Source organism: Erigeron canadensis, chromosome 1 (genome assembly GCF_010389155.1).
Source record: "Erigeron canadensis isolate Cc75 chromosome 1, C_canadensis_v1, whole genome shotgun sequence".
Lineage (NCBI taxonomy): Eukaryota > Viridiplantae > Streptophyta > Magnoliopsida > Asterales > Asteraceae > Erigeron > Erigeron canadensis.
In genome coordinates, this window is record NC_057761.1 from 46,163,389 (window position 1) to 46,182,943 (window position 19,555).

The following is a 19,555-nucleotide window of genomic DNA, read 5'->3' on the forward strand; positions in this document are numbered from 1 at the left end:
TAGCCCATTAAAATATCACTTATAAATTTTAGACATGTTGAAAGACATCCACTTTTAATAAAATGTCATTTTCTCATTGTAATTTATATAACATAGTCACATAAAACGTGTCTCATAGTTTTAACAGTTTGTGAGCTTCTACCGGCTGCAGCTGAGTAACGCTTCAACACTTCTATTACTTTGTTAAAGTTTACTATCCTGGTTCACCAGACCCAGCCCTTATTACATCAAGAAAGAATCACTTTTTTTTTTGGTCACAAAACATTCACTACAAAACCATGTACATACAGAGCACTATTTTCTTGACAAACCCCATGAATGCAGCCATACAATATCAAACACGTACTCCACTCGACCACTCGTTCTGTCACTTTCCATCCATAGACCAACAAAAGCACGGCACGCATATAAAACCCTCTAGCACGTTATTGTCATCGTGTCTTTTACTAACATAAGTATCACACGTGTGGTTGTAAACTTGTAATGGCAAGCACCTAAAGCATCCATGTACAAAATGTTACCCGACCATGTGCATGAGTTCATCTCCTTTTGCATTTGCACTTAATTTTCCAATTAACAAAAAACCAGTTGGGCATGGATTGAATTTCTTTCATTGAAAGCAAGGGTGTCTCACGTCTGGATATAATTGAAATTGAAGTGACTTTCACCAAGCCAAGCCAAATTAATACTAGCTTGAATTCTTTGAGTTGGATTGACGATGATACTTCAAGGCACACTCATTTTGTCATTAGTACTATTATTTCTTTAAAAACAAGTTAGGTAATCAATTGGGATACCCATAAGCTTTTCTGTATAAATCAAGTATTTCGGTCATTTTTAAGTTTGAGCTTCTCAGTTCTATGTCATTATTGATAAAATTAACAATAGATCTAGAAAAAGATTAAGTCGTGTTATGTTGCCCTTGTGTGATAGTCTAACAAAACATGCACTGATACACCAAGAGAATCAGACCAGAAATACAAATATTCACACGCAAAAGGCCATGGATATGATCACAATATATCGAAGATGCACACTGTTCATGTAGCTGCTACTTGCAATCCCGAAACGCAAAAAATAAAAAATAATAATAATAATAATAATAAAGAAACACGACCTATATGATCTCACATAGCTATCATCATCGTCCGTTTTTTACTAAATTATCACATGTACATGTCCCGGTCCTATCACACAAGGGTTAGATAAGATACCACTTCGCGAAGCATGGCTGTACACAATATTTCATCTGCATCTCTATTTATGTATGTGCTGTTTTACCAATCGAGTTCGTTTTCCTCAACACACCCTTTATGCAACAAACCAGGTCATACACAGGTGATCTCTTTTCCGCTTTAACTCTGTTGACTTTTTACCAAATCTTTTGGGGTTTATCCGTCTTTTCCTCAGCCCATTATTTGCCACCACACCAATTCCCAGTTACTCCAATATCTTATCTTCCAAAATGGTTTGTTATTTGTCAAACTTTAAATCATTTTAGGGGTAGATATAGTTTGGTCAAACATAGTGGAGGCAAAAGTCAAGTGGCTGGATGCAAGGACTGACTATAACCCTTTCACAACATGGGAATAATTCCACACACCTCTCAACCATTGTAGTGGGGTTGTGTTTGCTGTTGTTGCTGCTGTTGAGGAGCTTGCATGTTTGGGGGCTGTGAGTTATAGTGTGCAAATGGTTGGGAGTATAGAGGATTCATCATATTCTGCAAGTCACATAAAAAACTTCTTCAATTGGAGGCCAACTTGTAGAAAGGAAAAAATCAAAAACATTAATTCTGGTAAAGTATACGACACCTGTGTCTGAAGAGAATTGGCACCGAAGTGGCTTTGGGAAGCATCATCTTGTGATGGATCATTGAACCCAACCTGTGTAAACAAGCCTTGAGAGCCGTGACCCATGTAGTCCTGTGAAAACAACGAAAAAAAATTAGAACTAAAAGAAGAAAATACTTCCTCCTCCATTCCTCCCCAGATGAATGCAAGTATCTCAAGGAAGCACCAAAACATATAACCAGACAACAAATATTTTCAGATATTCAACTGATAATCAAATATGGAGCATAAGATATTTATTTTGGGTCTAGCATGTCTGCTATAAGAGCTGTCTTTGAAATTTCCTGTCCATCGGACGGAGCCAAAGACTAGTTTAATAATGAATGGAACATAAGTTAGATGTAAATGCCTGCATCTCATTCGGCCTGCTTAAACATTATAAACATCTACATAAAGATAAGATTCTTAATTGTGGAAAAACTGAACGCACCTGAGACATGAAATCATTTCCTGTACCAAACCGAGAATACCCAGCTTGGGAATTCTGGTTCAAGTAGCTTCCCGGGAATCCTCCCTGGGTTGTTGGATTACCATAGTCAACAGTATACCCACCTTGAGAAGCCTGAAACAACATAAATAGCTAAGAGACCTCTACAAGTTACCAACTTAATGCAATACAGGTCCTTAGAGAGTGGTAACTCAATACAGGTCAATTTGAGCTATGCTTCATCTCTAATAGGTGAAGTATGTAAATATAGAAGGTAAGTAAACAGGAAACAAGTTGAAACCAGAAAGTCACCCAAAACAAAACTTTAATGCATACAACCTACTCTTATCACTTTTTTTAAAACCTGGTTATTATTGCAATAAGATACTTTTTATGTAAAATTACATACAAAATACTAGTTAAATAATTGAGCGATAAAATAGCTTCAAGGTTGGTCCAGTCAATGTGCCCCAACCCCAGGGAAATACATGTTCGATTTTAGCCTGTAACAGATTTTATTTCATGCTTGAAACTCTCGCTCCACATAACCCTATTAACCATATGCGATATGGCCTCGCACATAGCCTACTAACAAACCAAAAGCAATCCATGTTACCAACCCTATCACTCATGCATAGAATAGTGTCCCCATCTCCCTCCCCAAGGTTAGAGTACTACAAAAAAGACTTGCCTGTGTGGAAAATTCAGCAACATTATATGGAACATGCGACCCTTGACTTTTAAAATCATCACCCAAAAAATCCTGCATGATATAGAAAGATGAAAAGAGTACTATAAGCGAGGATCATTGCTTCATAAACAAACATTGAATTTCAAGAAACCTCATTACCTGTGACATGCCACCAACCGAGAAACCATCACGAAACGTTTGACCTGGTCCTTGCGTCATCTAACGCAAGCAACACAAGTTCTCTTGTCAATTAATACCATCTACAATAACTTGACTAAATTGAAGAAAGAAAAAAGGCAATAGAGAGAAATACTGACATTATTAACATATCCAGGTTGAGATAATGGACCGGGTCCACCAACCGATGACTGGCTAGTTGGGTTTTCAAGTGCTGAGAAGTTAAAATTAGATCCCATGGGTGCACCAATAGGCTGCTGTGAGCCTTGCTGGTGTGTGAGATGGCTCCCAATAGGACCACTAGTAGGATTTCCCCGTCCAGCGGTGAAACCCCGACTACCGGGCTGCGGAACATGAGGAATGCCACCAATGGGGCCATGTACACCACGGGTAGGAATAGCATAAGGCTGGGGACCTCCATGATATGGTGGAATAGGCACGCGAGGCATTGGATATGCAGCAGGATGAAGACCAGGTTTATGAGTGCCATTAGGTGGTCCAGGTGGCATGTATGGACCTGAACTCGGAAAGTAAACAAATCAAGTAGTTAACTATGTAAGCACAACCGAGTAAAACTATGGTAAGCAAAACGGGCACCACACAGGCCAAAACAGGTTATGGTTAAAGCATGTGTTTTTTCTATATGCTAGGTCATGCTGACCCAAATTATTTCGAGTCCATGATTATTACTCACTCCATCCCAAAATAAGTCCACTAGACAAAACACATAATATAAAAGTACAAAAGCTTAATTTATACTCAAATGACACAAATATCCTTCAACATTTATTTAATGTTCCTTTGATTTTGTAATATCATCACCTAGGGGTAATATTGAAAAGTTAATATACACCTACCACATCTATTAACCAAAGGGGTGAAACCCAAAGAGGTACCGCCATCATGTGAGTATGTGACCACATGGGCCCATAGATGAAGGTTGTAGGTTCGAAACTTGCCAAAGGCAAGTGGAGAAACTACATCTTGTGATCCATGTGTGAAGATGGTGCTTCACCGGCCATGAGTTCTATACAGTGTGCACTCTGGGTACCAAGGTGGTATATGGGACTAGAGGGATCCCACCCACACGCCCTTTTTTAACTACCATATCTAATAATGGAAAACCGTGTATGTCGTGCGCACATGTATAAATTTTAACAAGAAAGGTCACCTTACTACTCCCATAGAGCTACAGTTTAAAGGAAGAAATACAAAACGAAAGAAAAAGAAAGACAATATCATACCCCTGGAACGGTTGTTTCTGCCATCAGCACCAGGATTTCCTGAAGTAGCAGATCCAAAGCTCTCATTGGCCCCCATACCAGGTCCACCAAAGAAAAGCCTCCGGTCATTATATATCTATGTCATGTAAACCAAAAATCGATATATAAGTTTACAAAGATTGTTAACTGCAAACTGCAATCAAAAAACTGGAGGAGGGCCACAATATCAACATACTTTCTTTGGCTTCTGAAATTGCACCATACTCTGCTTTAAGTTGTTTAAAGGACCTTCCACTAAACATTCATGCTCCTGTAGATTGTATACAAGAATATCATCAAAATTAGATACTTATGAACTTACGTATCTAAACAGCAATACACTTTAAAGGAGAAATAACCAAAAATAGCTACATATTTGCAGTATGTAAAAGATACCTTATAATGTGTTAGTAACCCATTCCACAATGGTTGTTTACTGAGAACTTTTGGATTTCCAAGAATGACAATACCATAACGAGCTCGGGTAAGTGCAACATTAAGCCTACGTGGATCATTAAGAAATCCAATACCCTGATGTTCATTACTTCTCACACATGACAAAATAATGTAATCTTTTTCCCGCCCTTGAAATGAATCTACACTTGCAACCTGCAAAGAAGTTATATTTGTAAGTGCATTGTCTTTGATGAAATGCAGATATATCTGATTTTACAAGAACCATGACCAAACATAACATGCATTACCTCAATTTCCTTATAAAGCTGCTGCCTAAGTGCACCATTTCTCGACATATAGTTAACAATGTATGCACGCTGCCCCTCATAGGGAGTTATAACCCCTATCTGAATAATATCAATAATACCAATTCATGATTAATATCAACTCATCAAGGCCCAGAAGCTCAAGGATACACAATCTACATACCTGACTTGGAACTACACCACTCCTTAGGAAAGCGGTCACTATCTTTTCAACATGTGCAGCCTCGGTCCTATTAAGATAAGATGTTCCACTGGCACTAATTTCTTCTTGTCCCATCTATGAGAAAATGGAGTGAGCCCATAAGTAGAAATTAATCAAAATCTGCAGTGTTGTGTTGGCAATTTTGACCCATTTACTTATGATTGAGTTAATTTGGTGTTTCTTTTAGTCTCAAACAAGTTACAATGTTAGTGGATACAAACTCTACATATTGTAAAAATATTTAAAGACTAGAATATAATTGTAAAAATATTGGTTTGTAATTATAACTATGTCATCTACAAAAAGATTAACAGTATTAAAAGGAAAAAAGGGGCAATTAAGAGTGAATTGAACACCTGAACATAAAAGAACATGGGGCGATTTGGCACGGGCCAGGGAAAATCAATTCCTGTTGATTGCCTTTCATTGATAGTGACTCCGTTTTGGAGAGTACCCTCGTAAAAACTATTAGAAGGAAATTCTGAAAGCGATGGATGCATTCGATATTGAACCTGCAATCTAATTGGCTTGACACCAAGCATCACAAGTCGCTCAAATAAAGATTGAGCTAACCCAGCACGGGCAGCTTTCTTGCACATAATAACAGGACCAAGCTGACAATGGTCACCAACAAGAACCACCTAAAACAAAAAATATGCATTCAAATAACCATGCAGCATACTGACTACAGTAAGAATTGCATAATGTCTGCACATATAACCTGCTTTGCCCCGAGAACAAGAGGAATAAGACACTCTGGCTCAGTTGATTGGGTAGATTCATCAATAAGCACCTAAAAATACAAAAAAGATGGAAGAAGAAACTTAGATCATAGGTTCATAACATATAAAACAACAAAAGATCTTCAACTACAAACTCAAAAGTGATACTAGAAAAGTGACCTGACGAAATCTAAAATTTGCCAATCGAGGATCTCCAGCACCAACACATGTGCAACAGATGACATCAGCGCTTTGAGATATCTCACGTTCAGTAGCCCGCTTCAGTGCCTTATACTTCTTCTCATCACTACTGGATAATTCTCCTGTGTAAGTTCAAAATATAAGTAACAGGATGTTTTAACAAAATAAGGAAAATAACTATAAGATATTGCCAATAACCAGACAAACAATCAACAAAGGGTCCTCCTTAAATTATCCTCACCTTGTTCATCTTTCAATTGCTGCAGCTTGTGAAGTTCGCTTTTTTCAGATGTATCCAGATGGCGAACCTTGAAAAACCAGTTAAATAATACCATTTAGATTAAAGTAGTTCATCTGAGCCCCAAATGCATAATAAAAAACATATAAGGAACAAACCTGATAATGAAGTGTTAAGTGCTCAACAGGTGAGCTAACAGCTTCCCTTGATTTAGCACACAGTCTTACAACCTGTATACAATTAGAAAAGATAATTACAGATATGATGAACAGTATAAGCTTATTCAAAATAGAAGTGCGAACACATTACCTTTAAGCCAGTGGCACTTATCTTCTCCGCGAGTTGGTCTACGGCGACATTGCTAGGTGCACATACCAAAACCTAAATTTAATTACCAACATCAGTGTCATTCAGTGACTTGAACAAATTATATAATAAAAAAACAAACCAGAAACAATACCTGTCCTTGACCTTGTTTAGCCATGTGGTAAACAATTGCAGCGGAAGTGACTGTTTTCCCAGTACCAGGTGGCCCTTGGATCAAACTTATTGGTTTCTGAAGGACACTTTTTACAGCAAAAACCTACCAATTAATGCATATACAAATTAACGACAATATGCTTGAAACGATTCAATGTATATACACAATAGAGTAAAGAAATTGATGGTTAAAATATTATATATAGATGCCATATAAAAATATCAAGCGTACATTTTATGACATTAGCTATGTGATATTACAAAATGAAAAAAAAAAGTGGGGTAAAACCCTACTTGAGATGCATTAAGCTCAGGAAGACCAGGTGCGCCAAAACGGCGAGGCAATGCATTACGAACCATTTGAAACTCAACCTCATGCCCCAACAAATTGTGGTAAATGTACCTGCATAAATGCAACATGTTTCAAACATAAGTACAGCCCTAAATTCAAATTTGGCTATAACCACCCACAAAGTACAAAGGAACAAAATCGAAGGGTTGTTCTTTTCAAAATTGACACCATAATCTCCAAATCATTAATCAAAGAAATTACTGCCAACCTACATTTTTGTTATTTTCAAATAGCTTAGTTAATATACAGAGAAAAAATCAACATTTCCCTTAAAAATCTAAAAGGAAATATGCATAATTATTTCCATCAAATCCAACCCACCCGCTGACACTTGTTTCATCCACCGCGAAAGTTTTCATAGCACCCTGCATCCTATCAAAACTAGTGCTCTTCCATACAAAGTCCACACTAAAGCCATGGTTCACATCAACCGGAACTCCCTGCAAAAATACCAACAATAAGTAATAAATAATAAGTATCAATAAACATTGTAAAAACTGATAATACTACCTGACTTGCACGAAGCTCAAGTGCCACCTCCTCTTGGGCAGTGAGTTTTATCTGAGCCAAAAAAAATATATATATATATATATATAAGAAACTTACGGGAAGAAAAAGAAACAAATAATGTAACATAAAATCATGCGTACATAAAGAGTTCCCGTAAAAAAAAGTATAAACGAGATATGCATACAAACAAACAAAAGGATGGCATGAATGGAAGTATGAAAAAGGCCATACCACATGTCCAACTGACTGCCAAGCTGTATGTGCAGCATCTCCAGAGTATCGTAGCCGTAACTCATCACCAGGCACAAGACGCAATTCATTGTCTTCCTACATTAGTCATATAAATTGGCAATTTAAAACAGAGTTTAGTCAACAACAAATTACCAAAACAATCACAAAAATCAAGATGAAAGCACCAATAAATCTAAATCACCTTTGGAAAAACAAAATATGCAACACGCTTCTTGTTAAGACCAATATCCCATCGTATTGTAAGATTGTCTTTGCTTTGAGATTCTTTCATCATCTGTGAACAGCAGATAAAAATCATGCAAACAAAGTTAGAACAAGAAGATATTATCAAACCAAAAGTCAAGAACAAGGTGAACGGTACTTTACTATCAGAAGAAGATATTGAACCCAAACGAAAGATATATATCGCAAGAACATCTTACTTTATCATAATCAGCTTCAAGCTTAATGAGTGGTGCAAAAACATTTTGATACTGCAACAAGAAAAACAAACACAAATGGAGTTTTACATTGATTCCATTGTGATAATGTAATTATGCCAGAATGGAAACGACAAAAAAAACTACATTATTCATGGAATCAAATCAATATTGTGACATTTAAACCTGATAGGCATCTTCATACTTCATGGCCACAGGTTGAGGCTCATCATCGACACCAGGCTTTTCTAGGTCCTCCAAGCTCGCATCAGGATTTGTCTTCCAGAGTTCTTCCACCTTATTGATCTGTTGGGCACTTATATGACGTGCCCGCAGCTGTTCCTGTTCAGATGGAACCTACAAAACAACAAATCAACAATATAACAGATATACAATAAGATGTATATGTGTGCACGTGTGAGTATCTGCTAACCTTAACAAGCCATTGCAAAAAGCATCGATCATCAATAAGCGGACACCATTGACTCAGGTCCCAATTCATGTCTTTCAGTGCATTCACATTGAGACAAGGTTCCCTGCAAAGTAGAACAACCACACTCTCTGTCTTTGCTGAAATGAATCCAAGAAGAAAAACATTTCGACATCCACAGTTATAGCATTCAAGAATTGTTTCACCTAAAGGACTATCTTTATGAAGACACACTTCTTTATGTTTGGCTCTAACCTGCAAAAGGGCACAACAAGATTAACATCAGAGAGTTATTAAGGGGATAGAAAATGATCCTATACGAGAAGACATAAACGAAATGGTGTGATGTCACTCATGCATAACCAACTTCAATTATTAAACACAAATATTTTAACAAGTGTAAAGACTACAGTATATTAAGATCACCACATATTAATCTGATGTACAAAAGTATACGGCCCATAAATTAAGAATTCCCAAATGCCGTAAGGCAGGCAAATGCCTAATCAATTACCTATGTACAAGCTTAAGTTCAAATAAGCGCTTCTTCATTAATATAGAGGTACAATAAGTTACTGAACAGATAAACATAAACCTCATAAATCACAGAATAGATCAGCATAAGAGTATTGATGGGTAATTTCCAGAAACTTGTGAGCAAAAACTAATCCATGTTGAATAAAAAGCAACTTGGTCAGACTAGAAAAACACTGCACGGCTATATCAATGATGCCATAAACCCCAGATAAAACTTAGCTCTAGACATAGAAGACACAACGCCCATTCTAGAAATCTGTGTATAAGAGCATGACATTATTACATTACAAAGTACATCATCAATTAACCAGTTTATTATAAGACTGCTAACAACAAAAAAAACACCTTATAAACTATGAAGGGTCTCTAAACTAACACAATTTTATTGCAAGGCAAAACTCAACTTATCCAAATTCAACATAGGATACTGTATATCTACATCCATATGTATACCACAAGGTGGAATGGCATCTGACACAAAGGTACTTTCACAAGTGTTCCATTACATAAAATATAAACCCTTTGAAAACTCGAGTTTTAAGAGTACCAAAGTAGGAGCTTGGTTTTAAAAAGCGATAAGCACACAAAAGCGATAGGGTCCATTTCGGAAGCACAAAGCGCCAAGCGCAAAAGCGGTGAGCTTTTCGTACGCGATGAGCACGCTTATGAAAAATTTTTAAAAATTATTTATAAAGTATTTATAACACATAAAATAGCAAAACAACATCAGAAAGATACTATAGTTTAAGTCCGGCTTTTAACCACGTCACCGTCTCCACATACCCCAATGGTGCACTACTTATACCCCAACATTTTTAACTAAAGGATTAAGAATTTAAAGTTTTACAGGTCTATGTTACATTACAAACACATAAAGTCATAATACTATATCAACATTGTATACGCAATACCAATAGTATGTATATATATACACATATATAATTGCAGACATTATTAAGTTAAACATAAATCAAAGGGATAGGAATAGAAATCGAGAGACAACGACGACTTACGAGATGATTAACAATGTGAGAACCGGAGGTATTGCCTCTAGAATTACAAAACCATTTCCTACAAGAAGGAACATTACACCGAACAACGCAAGCCGGATTCTGCACACCACAATACCTACAAGCATGTTCCATCAATTCCCCTTTTCCATACTCATAACTTTCTTCATCTCCACCTGCCGTCTCTTCAAAATTCAATCCACTCATTCCCGCGGCCAACGCATCCACCGCCGCCGCCTGATTACTATTACTTCCTCTTCCACCACCACCTCCGCCCTTTCCGGAAGTGGCTGAGCCAGGAGACGCGTTACTATCAGACCGGTGATCTCCAGCGACGGCAGAGGTATCGATGGAGATAGAATCGGACGGCGTAGGCCAAACGGATGACGACGGAGACGATCTGACGACGCCTGCCGTGGCGGCGGTTGGTTGAGAAAGCTCTTGAAAATCGGTGTAATTGAAGTTATCGTCATCTTGTGTGTTGAATTCGAGAAAGGTATAAGCGTCGCCGGTGTCCGGTTGAGACACCGTGTCGAATAAGTTGTTTGGTTGGGAATCCATTGTAATTAGGGTTTGTGATTTTCGATTTGGGGATTTTATATGTTGTTAGTTGTGATAAGGTGATTTGGGATTGTTTGTTAGGGTTTGATAAGGGGAAATAGAGAAAGAAAAAAGAGATGGGGGTTGTTAATTACAGGAAAGGGAGTAAAGTTGTATATATATGTAAGCCAACTGGAAGATTTTATCTTTTAAAGAAAATATATAAGTCTTGATCGTGTGTAGATAATTTCGATGTTCATAATATTTAGTTATTTTTCCGAGAGACATTATATTTATTGTGTTTTGTATTATATAAAAATTATTACATGTTCTTAGAAACATTATATAGCTAAAAACCTGAGATGATATTGATTTTTTAATAAGTAAACAATTATAAATTAAAAAAAATTAACAGTATAATTTTATAACAGATTATTATATTATATAAATTTTAAAAGATAATAAGTATGAAAGTTGAATATTTAAAATAAAAAAACAAATTAATAATACAAAACATAATTAAAACTAATTTCCTAAATCATTGAAAATAAAATTGAAAAAAAATAATCCATAATAATAAAATATCAATCAAAATAACATTAAAACTAATAAGTATTGCAAACAAATTTTTCGGAGATGGTTAAGTGTATATATTCCAAACATACACCCTACTGTTATGTGTATATATTATGTAATAGTTCACTTGTAATAAGATGAGATAATCTTAAAAATGTTACAAACTTAAAAAATAATAATATGCAATTAAAATAAGTGATCTTTTGTAAACAAATGGGAAACGATTTAAAAGATCAAAACATAATTTGTCTAGCCCAAAATTAAGAATATAAGATAGGTCCAAAAGAAAATGAAGTGACCCATTAAGAAAATGAAAACGGGCCAAAGAAATAAAATGACATGTTACTATTCTTTACACGCATTTTCGTACTTTTGTTTTTAATATATATATATTAATATATAATTATTTTGATGAAATTGATAGCATCAATTGCCTATTTGTTAAATTTATATTTCATTATATATATTTTTGATGGAAAATGATTAATCTACATTATCCAATGAAAAAAAAAAGAAGTTATTTTTAAAAGTTTTAAAAAGTTATGTAATATTTTCTTCTAGCTCTTCTTAAAATATTTTCACATAAACTATTCTTTTAACATTAATTACCTTTATTTTTTAAAATATATCTATTAACCATGTATATCAATCATGTATACCATTTGACCCTCCACCAACACCACACGGTCACCCACCACGATCACCACAACATTGCATGGGTTCCGTGCTAACATCCTAAAGTTCTCTTCAAAATCCTTCAAAAGTCACCAAATATATAGATTCCAGTAACTCTCTTTTAATTCATGAATGACATATATACACATACATTCTTTATAAACTTTATCAATTTAGTAACTGTTTTAAGTTTAACCTTTATATGTCACAGGAAAGCATTTATAATATCGACATTAAGCCTTAAACCTTCAATATATAACTCAAAATACGTATTTATTAAAGCTTCTAAACGACTAACATCATAATGTATGTTTTTCTATATCTATGTTATTTATACAAATACAACATTTGTAATGAACAACTGACTCATGACACCCACGAAATTATGGATGGTCTTTTAGGGCATCTATAATGAAGCTTTTATGAAACTTTTTGTAAAGCTTTTTATTATTTCATCAAACTTTTGGATAACTTTTTTACCATTGAAGTGAAAAGCTTTTTCCAAATAGTTTGAAGAATTTCAAGTCTTTGGAAGAATTTTACACTCTCTCTCATCTTTGTTTCATAATTAAAAAGTATTAAAAAGACTTTTTTTTGAGGTTTAACCATTAGAGCAATAACTTGATGAGAAACTTTTTAAAAAAAGCTTTTAACCAATAGCTTGACCATTGGAGATGCTCTTAGGCTTCAACCACCTCATCAACTAGTTTAATGACATTTACTCCAAGTCTATGTTCCTTCCCAATGAATTGGATTTCACCACTCATACCAATGGTTTCGTTGTGAAATTTTGAGCAAAAGCCCAACAAACACGCCATTGGCTATCAAAAGCGCGCCTACACGTTGAGGATGTTGCATGTGCCAACGCCCATAACAATTGTCGAGGTCGTGGATTTCTTGTGAACCTTTTGGCGTCACGGCTAGCAGCCAACGACGAAGTCGTTTGTTGGATTTTGCTTGGATCTTCACGATAGAGGCGCCGACACAAACGGTGATGAGATCTAATCACTTCCAAAGCAATATAGAATTATAGCTATTCGAAGAAACATTTTAAATTTTGATTTGGTTTTTCACATCGTCTATGAAAATAATACGTATGTCGTAATATATTCACGATCGTCTGGATCAAAGGATGGTTTTGATAAAACATGATCAATATTGAGGTCATGGTGATTTTCTTGGGATTTAAACACCATTACACATCATACATTAAGCTAATTAGTAGCATCGACAAAACATCATTACATATCAAAGGTGAAAAGAAAATGCAAAATAAGATGATTATCAAAAACTATAAATTACCAACTAAGAGTGTTAAAATTGGTTGTGGTCACCCTAACTATATAAAACATTTAATTCTTTTGGCTTGTTAACTTTTGACATCAGAAATTACCGACGTATCTTTATACATAGTTAATCAAGTTGAATGAAATTTTTTTTACTATATAATAATAAAAAAAAAACGACATCTATATATTCTTCTAAGACCATATATGACTATTTCTAGTTCACTTTAATTACGATATATCGTTCTTCACCTATTCATTATACCCTATAATCTTCACATGTATCATAACTCAGCTAAAATTTTCATTATAGATATATAATATTTATAAAAAATAATTATTTTGTCCCTTGTATGCAGCCTCAGCTAAAATTTTCATTATAAATATATAATATAAAAAAAAATCATTATTTTGTCCCCTTTATGCAGAAACCTGCTAGTGAGTTTAAAAGTATTATTGCCAATTGTGTTATCAAATCTAAATATCTATTTAATGTATATTTTTGTATACAAAGGTCGTGAGATTACAAATATAACACGAGATTCAATCTTGTATTTGTAAAGAAAAGTAAATCAAACAAGAATCTATTCATCGAAGACTAACAAAAGCATTTTTAATTAGAGAGATTTGCATTTGGTGTGTATAGTCAGTAACAAATTCACTCGATCTTAAATATGATCGTGAATGATTCCATGCTTCTTTTCTTCTTCCCACTTCTCGATCTGCATACACAAAGTATATACATTAAAGATTATGAACTATGAATAAATAGAATATCTTCATTTCGTCGACCATGAAACATAAAGTACCCATTCAGGAGGACAATTCGAGCGATAATCATCTTCAAGCTTTTTGCATTCAGAAGCTCGTTCCCCTTTTTGTTTCTCGCACCTAGAAAATGGTTGGAGTACATATCTCATCAAACATAGATCGATGCGAGTTTGTATCTCATCAGGCCTAGAATATAAGGCTGTCCGGCATCTAAGCTTAGGTGTGGAACCCCTCACATACTAATTTTTTTTAATATTTGTTAAATTTTAAATAAATCACATGGATTAAAAAAAATATGTGAATGTTTCACACCTAAGCTTAGATACTTAACAACCTTATATTCTCATCCCCTATATATATATATATATATATGTATATATGCAAACCAACCTAATGGTATGCCCTTATCTGCTAGATTAGTTTGTTAGATTTGGAGAAAAAGATACAAATAAAATTAAAATACTTACTTCAAGTATGCAACATAACACGAGTAGCAATGTTGCGACTTCTTGGCTTCTTTCTCGGCCTACATATCTAAACACAAACTTAGTGTGTGGTGATACGGCAATACATATGCTAAAGTAACTTTGGCATTCAAATACAGGAGTGTGTTTCTTCAAAATTATTGAAAATTTACATAGTCGTCTTTTAATGAATTATTCACTATTTTTTTTCACGTTACCTCCCCCTCCAAACACCATAGTCCCATTTACCCTATACTAAAACCAACCTGTTTTTTACAAGTTGGTATGCACAACATACAATATACAAATATATATATATATATATATATATGCATAGGTTACAACTCCCAAATGCACCTTCTGCAGCAGTAAAAGTAACTCTTTTTGTCAGGTTATGTCTATGAAATATCGAAGGTGATGGTACACAACTATAGGCTTTGGGTACAACCCTACAAGCCCAACTTCAAAATTTAGATACATAAACTAATACACACATACAAATCTGGTAAAAAAAAAATACAAATGTAATCTTTTGGAATGTTTACTTTTCCAACAATTATAAGATATTGAACGAAAAGATGATCTGATGATGGAGGAAGATGGTTGGATATCTAGATCCTTACACTTTGGCAATGGGGAAGACGGCAACAGATGACTGTGGTAGGAGGCGGTGGACGACTTTTTTGTGTAAGTTTGTCGTATAGGTATGGTGGGTTGTTTTGTATGTGTGTTTTAAGGTATGTTGCAGATTTGAGAAAAATGTTTGATGTTCATCTTTTTCGTGGTTGTATGTACTTTAATCTTTCTTTGGCTTTGTGTAATCGGTATATTATTTTCAAAAAAAAAACAAAAAAAAAACATTAATAGAATAATAATAGTAGTAATAGGAGACTTAAGATTGAATTTAGTTATGATACTAATTTTTGGGATTGTTTGGAAATATTTGGGGGAAAAAAACGGAAAGGACGAAGGATCAGAATTCAGAAGGAAGGAGAGTAAATATCAGTAGATATCAATGATGCTTCACCATATCACATATATGAATATGAAAAAAATGAGAATAAGCAAGACCTGGCCTGTACACGTGTTTTTTCTTTTTTACTTTTCTTTTTCATTTATGAATGGTCAAACTTAAAAGAATCCAATATTACTATATATTCTTTCTTTAAAATTAAAATGTTTCTCTTTACTTTCGTTTATTTACTATTGCGTAACTAATAAACATGAAAATACTCTTAATTTCTTATAATAATATATTTTACTTAATAATTATATCTATTTTTAATGTGTTTTAACATATAAAATGTTAGTTTTATAAGATCATAAAGGCTTTATTTGTTTTTCACGTTGTAATTAATATTTAATACCGAAATCATAAGCTATCGAAATATTTGTTGGAGTGTTGTGTTTATTGGTGTTGCATACTCATAAAGTTAGTCATATTTTGCGTTAGTTGTATAGTTAAAATATACTTACAAAACTGAAAACCCTTAAACTAATAGATCTGAGTTAATAACAAACGTCCTGCGATAGCTAAAGATGCATGATGTATCGCTGAAACAGAAACCCACGGCAACGTGCGGGTTAAACATTTTAGTAATCTTCTAAAAACATAATACCGATCCAAGTTAAACACACTATGTGGTGTCAAATAAGAACCATTTTTGGGTGTATTAAGATAAGTCTTAGCATCATGTTACCGGCTAGTAAGATCAATAATTCCAATTGAATGGAATTACAAGAGGTTTTAAATTAATGCCCTTTGAATTCACGTTAGTCTCATGTAATTATAGCAAAAGCCCTTTGAATACACATAATTAAATCTTGTGAAATGATAGCAATACTATCTATATGGTTTGTACAGAAGAATGTTTATTTGCCCTAGCCTATGTTGACGTGAGCCACAGGGAGGTTGCCTAATGAATAATGTTTGGTTGCTATGAGCCTATGACTAATAATACTTCTGGGTATATGGAGCAAACAAATATAAAATATGTCCTGGTCATGAAGGTTCGCCTACGACAACTTCATGCTACTTGCAAAGCGGGTGGTTGCCTTGACCGAACGGAGTAGCCAGTTCCAATCTTTGGAATGCATGGGAATGCCCCTCTTCGGCCCGGGGGCGTTCCGGATATCTTAAATGCTTGAACCATTTCATTTCGAACGCCATTCCCCTTTTGTTCCCTCTTGGTTTTTTAGCCTGCAACCACCTTAATTGGTGTGCCAAATTGCTGAACGATGTATAAAACATTTGTCTTAATTTGTCATGTATACAACATAGATGTAACCGGGTTAACATTTTATAGCCTATATATATCCTTCTACATTTTTTATCATATACATTTTATAGCCTATATTTAGGAAAATGTATCTATGGAATCCAAACAACGAACCTGATTTTAGCGATCCCAATCTTCATCACGACCCTGCTTTTATTAGCATGATCAAGTGCATGCACGTCAGATCATCAGACAAGGATGTTTACGGTTATGGATCTCCATTGGGTTTAGGAGCTACACCCGATCAAATGTTTGATAAATTTCTTGTAACTTTTTTACTTAAATAAGATCGGTTCCAGTTTCAAAAAATATTTTCTATATACTTTTTTAGATAGCCAAAGGATGGTGGCTACGCGCACCGGTTAGTCCACCAATAGACGATGACGTGAGACGGTTCAAGAAACGCAACCTGAATTTAGCGTTTCTTCACCACCAAAAAAACCCCACAGGACAAAAGCATAGGAAGAAAATAACCGATGAGCAAAAAAAAAAACCAGAATCAATTGTCGTGGAAAAAAAATACGAAAAATATGGTTTTAGACTATGGGGAGTGGAGGAGGAGGGAATGCCCTCTTCCACTCACAACATCCCATGTGGCTCACGGGTTACTTTCTTATTTTTTCCAAGCACGACATATCCTCCACTCCCCATAATCTAAAGTCATGCTTTTGTATTTTTTCCAAGGCAATTGATTCTGGGGTTTTTCGGCTCATCGGTTACTTTTTTCCTATACTTTCGTTATAGTGGGTTTTTTTGGTGGTAAAGAGACGCTAACTTCAGGTTGCGTTTCTTGAACAACCTCGACATCATCGTCTATTGGTGGACCAACCGGTGGTGTAGCAACCATCCTTTGGCTATTTAACAATATATATATAATATTCTTTTAATTGGAATTGGTCCCATTTAAGTAAAAAAATTACAAAAAATTTAACAAAAACATTTGACCGGGTGTAGCTCCTAAACCCGATGAAGATCCATAAACATCCTCTTCTAATGATCCGACATGCACGCCCTTGATCATGCTAATAAAAACGGGGTCGTGATGAAGACTGGGATCGCTAAAACCGGGTCGGGTTTTTGGACTCCACGGATACATTTTCCGAACTATAGGCAATAAAATGTATATGATAGCAAATGTAGAAGTATATATATATATATATATATATATATAGGCAATAAAATGTTAGCCCCGTGGCATCTATGTTGTATACTTGACAAACTAAGACAAATAAAACTGGGTTGGGTTTTTGGCAAGGTTGTAAATAACGTTTCGCGGTCACTCGGCGGTCGACTACCTTTAAGGTTAAATATCATTTCGCGGTATAATAACGGGATAACGACGTTATAATGGAGACTATACAATATAAAGGAATTTATATAAAAAAAAATATACATATTTGCAATTTTCTAACAATATTAGCCAAAAAGACGTCTTTTGACCGTTAAGCTTCTTTATTTGACCGTTAAATCCCTTTATAACGGCCGTTAAGGCCGTTAAATCCGTTATTTGACCTTTATTGACTCGGACCTTGAAATTTACCCTCCAAGCCCCTTAATGTAACGGTGACCTCGTTACCGTTATAACAACCGTTAAGACCGTTATTCACAACACTGGTTTTTGGACTACACGGATACATTTTCCTAACCATATGCATTTAAATAATTGGAATACGCTACTCCGTTCGGTCTTTTAAGACTAGTTGACTAGCAAAGTGGATCGGATAGCTAGGAGAAAAAGTTAGCTTGACATGACGTTTTTTGGGGACATCCTTGAGCAACAACTGTGACTTCACCGAAGTCTTAAATAAAAATTGCAATTTACAATTGGGACCTTTTTTTTTTTTTTTTGGTAGACAACTAATGACATTTTTTGAAAGGTCGTCTATATATGCACACATCCACGTATAGATGTTAACAATTCATCTACCATGATAGATACTAAAATTTACAACCTCTTCATTGATCGATGATCGAAGCGGTTTACACACATCCACACAAGTAAGAATACGTTAGAGAGAAGGGTTTGGACCTTTTCTTGAGGGGTGGTGGTGGAGGAAGGAGGTGGTGGAGCTGAAACGGTGCCTGGTTCATGAGCTGGTCGAGTGGCTTGTTGTCCTTTTGCTACTTTGCTAAGGTCTTTTGACCTCATCTTGTCATGTGGTTCCACTACTGCAGCCATATCTATACGACTATATATACACTTTCTTTTCTTAGCTAGGATGATTTGATTGCTGAGCAACAAATGTGAGTTTGTTTCGATGAGACATCTATTTGTGAAGTTTTGACATCTTAATATCTTAATATATATATACACACTACATAAATAGATATAGGTATGGCAGGAGGTGCCACCTTAATATATACACCAGTGAGGTGGTGATGGACACGTGGATACTTATGAAAGCCAGGCGTCAATCTAGCATCTTGGTCTTTCAAAGACTACTGCATGCTTGTAATTCTTTCCTTTTTAAAATGATAA

At 35.1% G+C, this 19,555-nt stretch overlaps 2 protein-coding genes across 2 annotated transcripts; both read right to left on the minus strand.

Moving 5' to 3' along the window:
* Window positions 1–986: 986 nt before the first annotated feature.
* On the minus strand, window positions 987–11,163 carry LOC122598019 (regulator of nonsense transcripts 1 homolog). Its single transcript, XM_043770627.1, has 27 exons — window positions 10,489–11,163; window positions 8,942–9,193; window positions 8,695–8,865; window positions 8,512–8,562; window positions 8,271–8,363; window positions 8,069–8,164; window positions 7,838–7,888; window positions 7,649–7,767; window positions 7,270–7,378; window positions 6,956–7,078; window positions 6,805–6,876; window positions 6,654–6,725; window positions 6,499–6,565; window positions 6,237–6,379; window positions 6,056–6,127; window positions 5,691–5,975; window positions 5,296–5,409; window positions 5,115–5,213; window positions 4,807–5,019; window positions 4,607–4,681; window positions 4,393–4,507; window positions 3,289–3,665; window positions 3,131–3,190; window positions 2,972–3,043; window positions 2,284–2,415; window positions 1,815–1,925; window positions 987–1,723 (listed from the first exon to the last, which is right to left on the minus strand). Exons 1-27 carry the CDS (start codon window positions 11,044–11,046, stop codon window positions 1,607–1,609), a joined length of 3,819 nt encoding a protein of 1,272 aa, XP_043626562.1. The 5' UTR covers window positions 11,047–11,163; the 3' UTR covers window positions 987–1,606.
* Window positions 11,164–14,230: 3,067 nt separating this feature from the next.
* On the minus strand, window positions 14,231–19,255 carry LOC122598535 (putative cytochrome c oxidase subunit 6b-like). The gene is made up of 4 exons (XM_043771130.1): window positions 19,106–19,255; window positions 14,801–14,859; window positions 14,372–14,453; window positions 14,231–14,284 (listed from the first exon to the last, which is right to left on the minus strand). The coding sequence occupies exons 1-4, from the start codon at window positions 19,253–19,255 to the stop codon at window positions 14,231–14,233; spliced, it is 345 nt and encodes a 114-aa protein (XP_043627065.1).
* Between the last annotated feature and the right edge of the window lie 300 nt (window positions 19,256–19,555).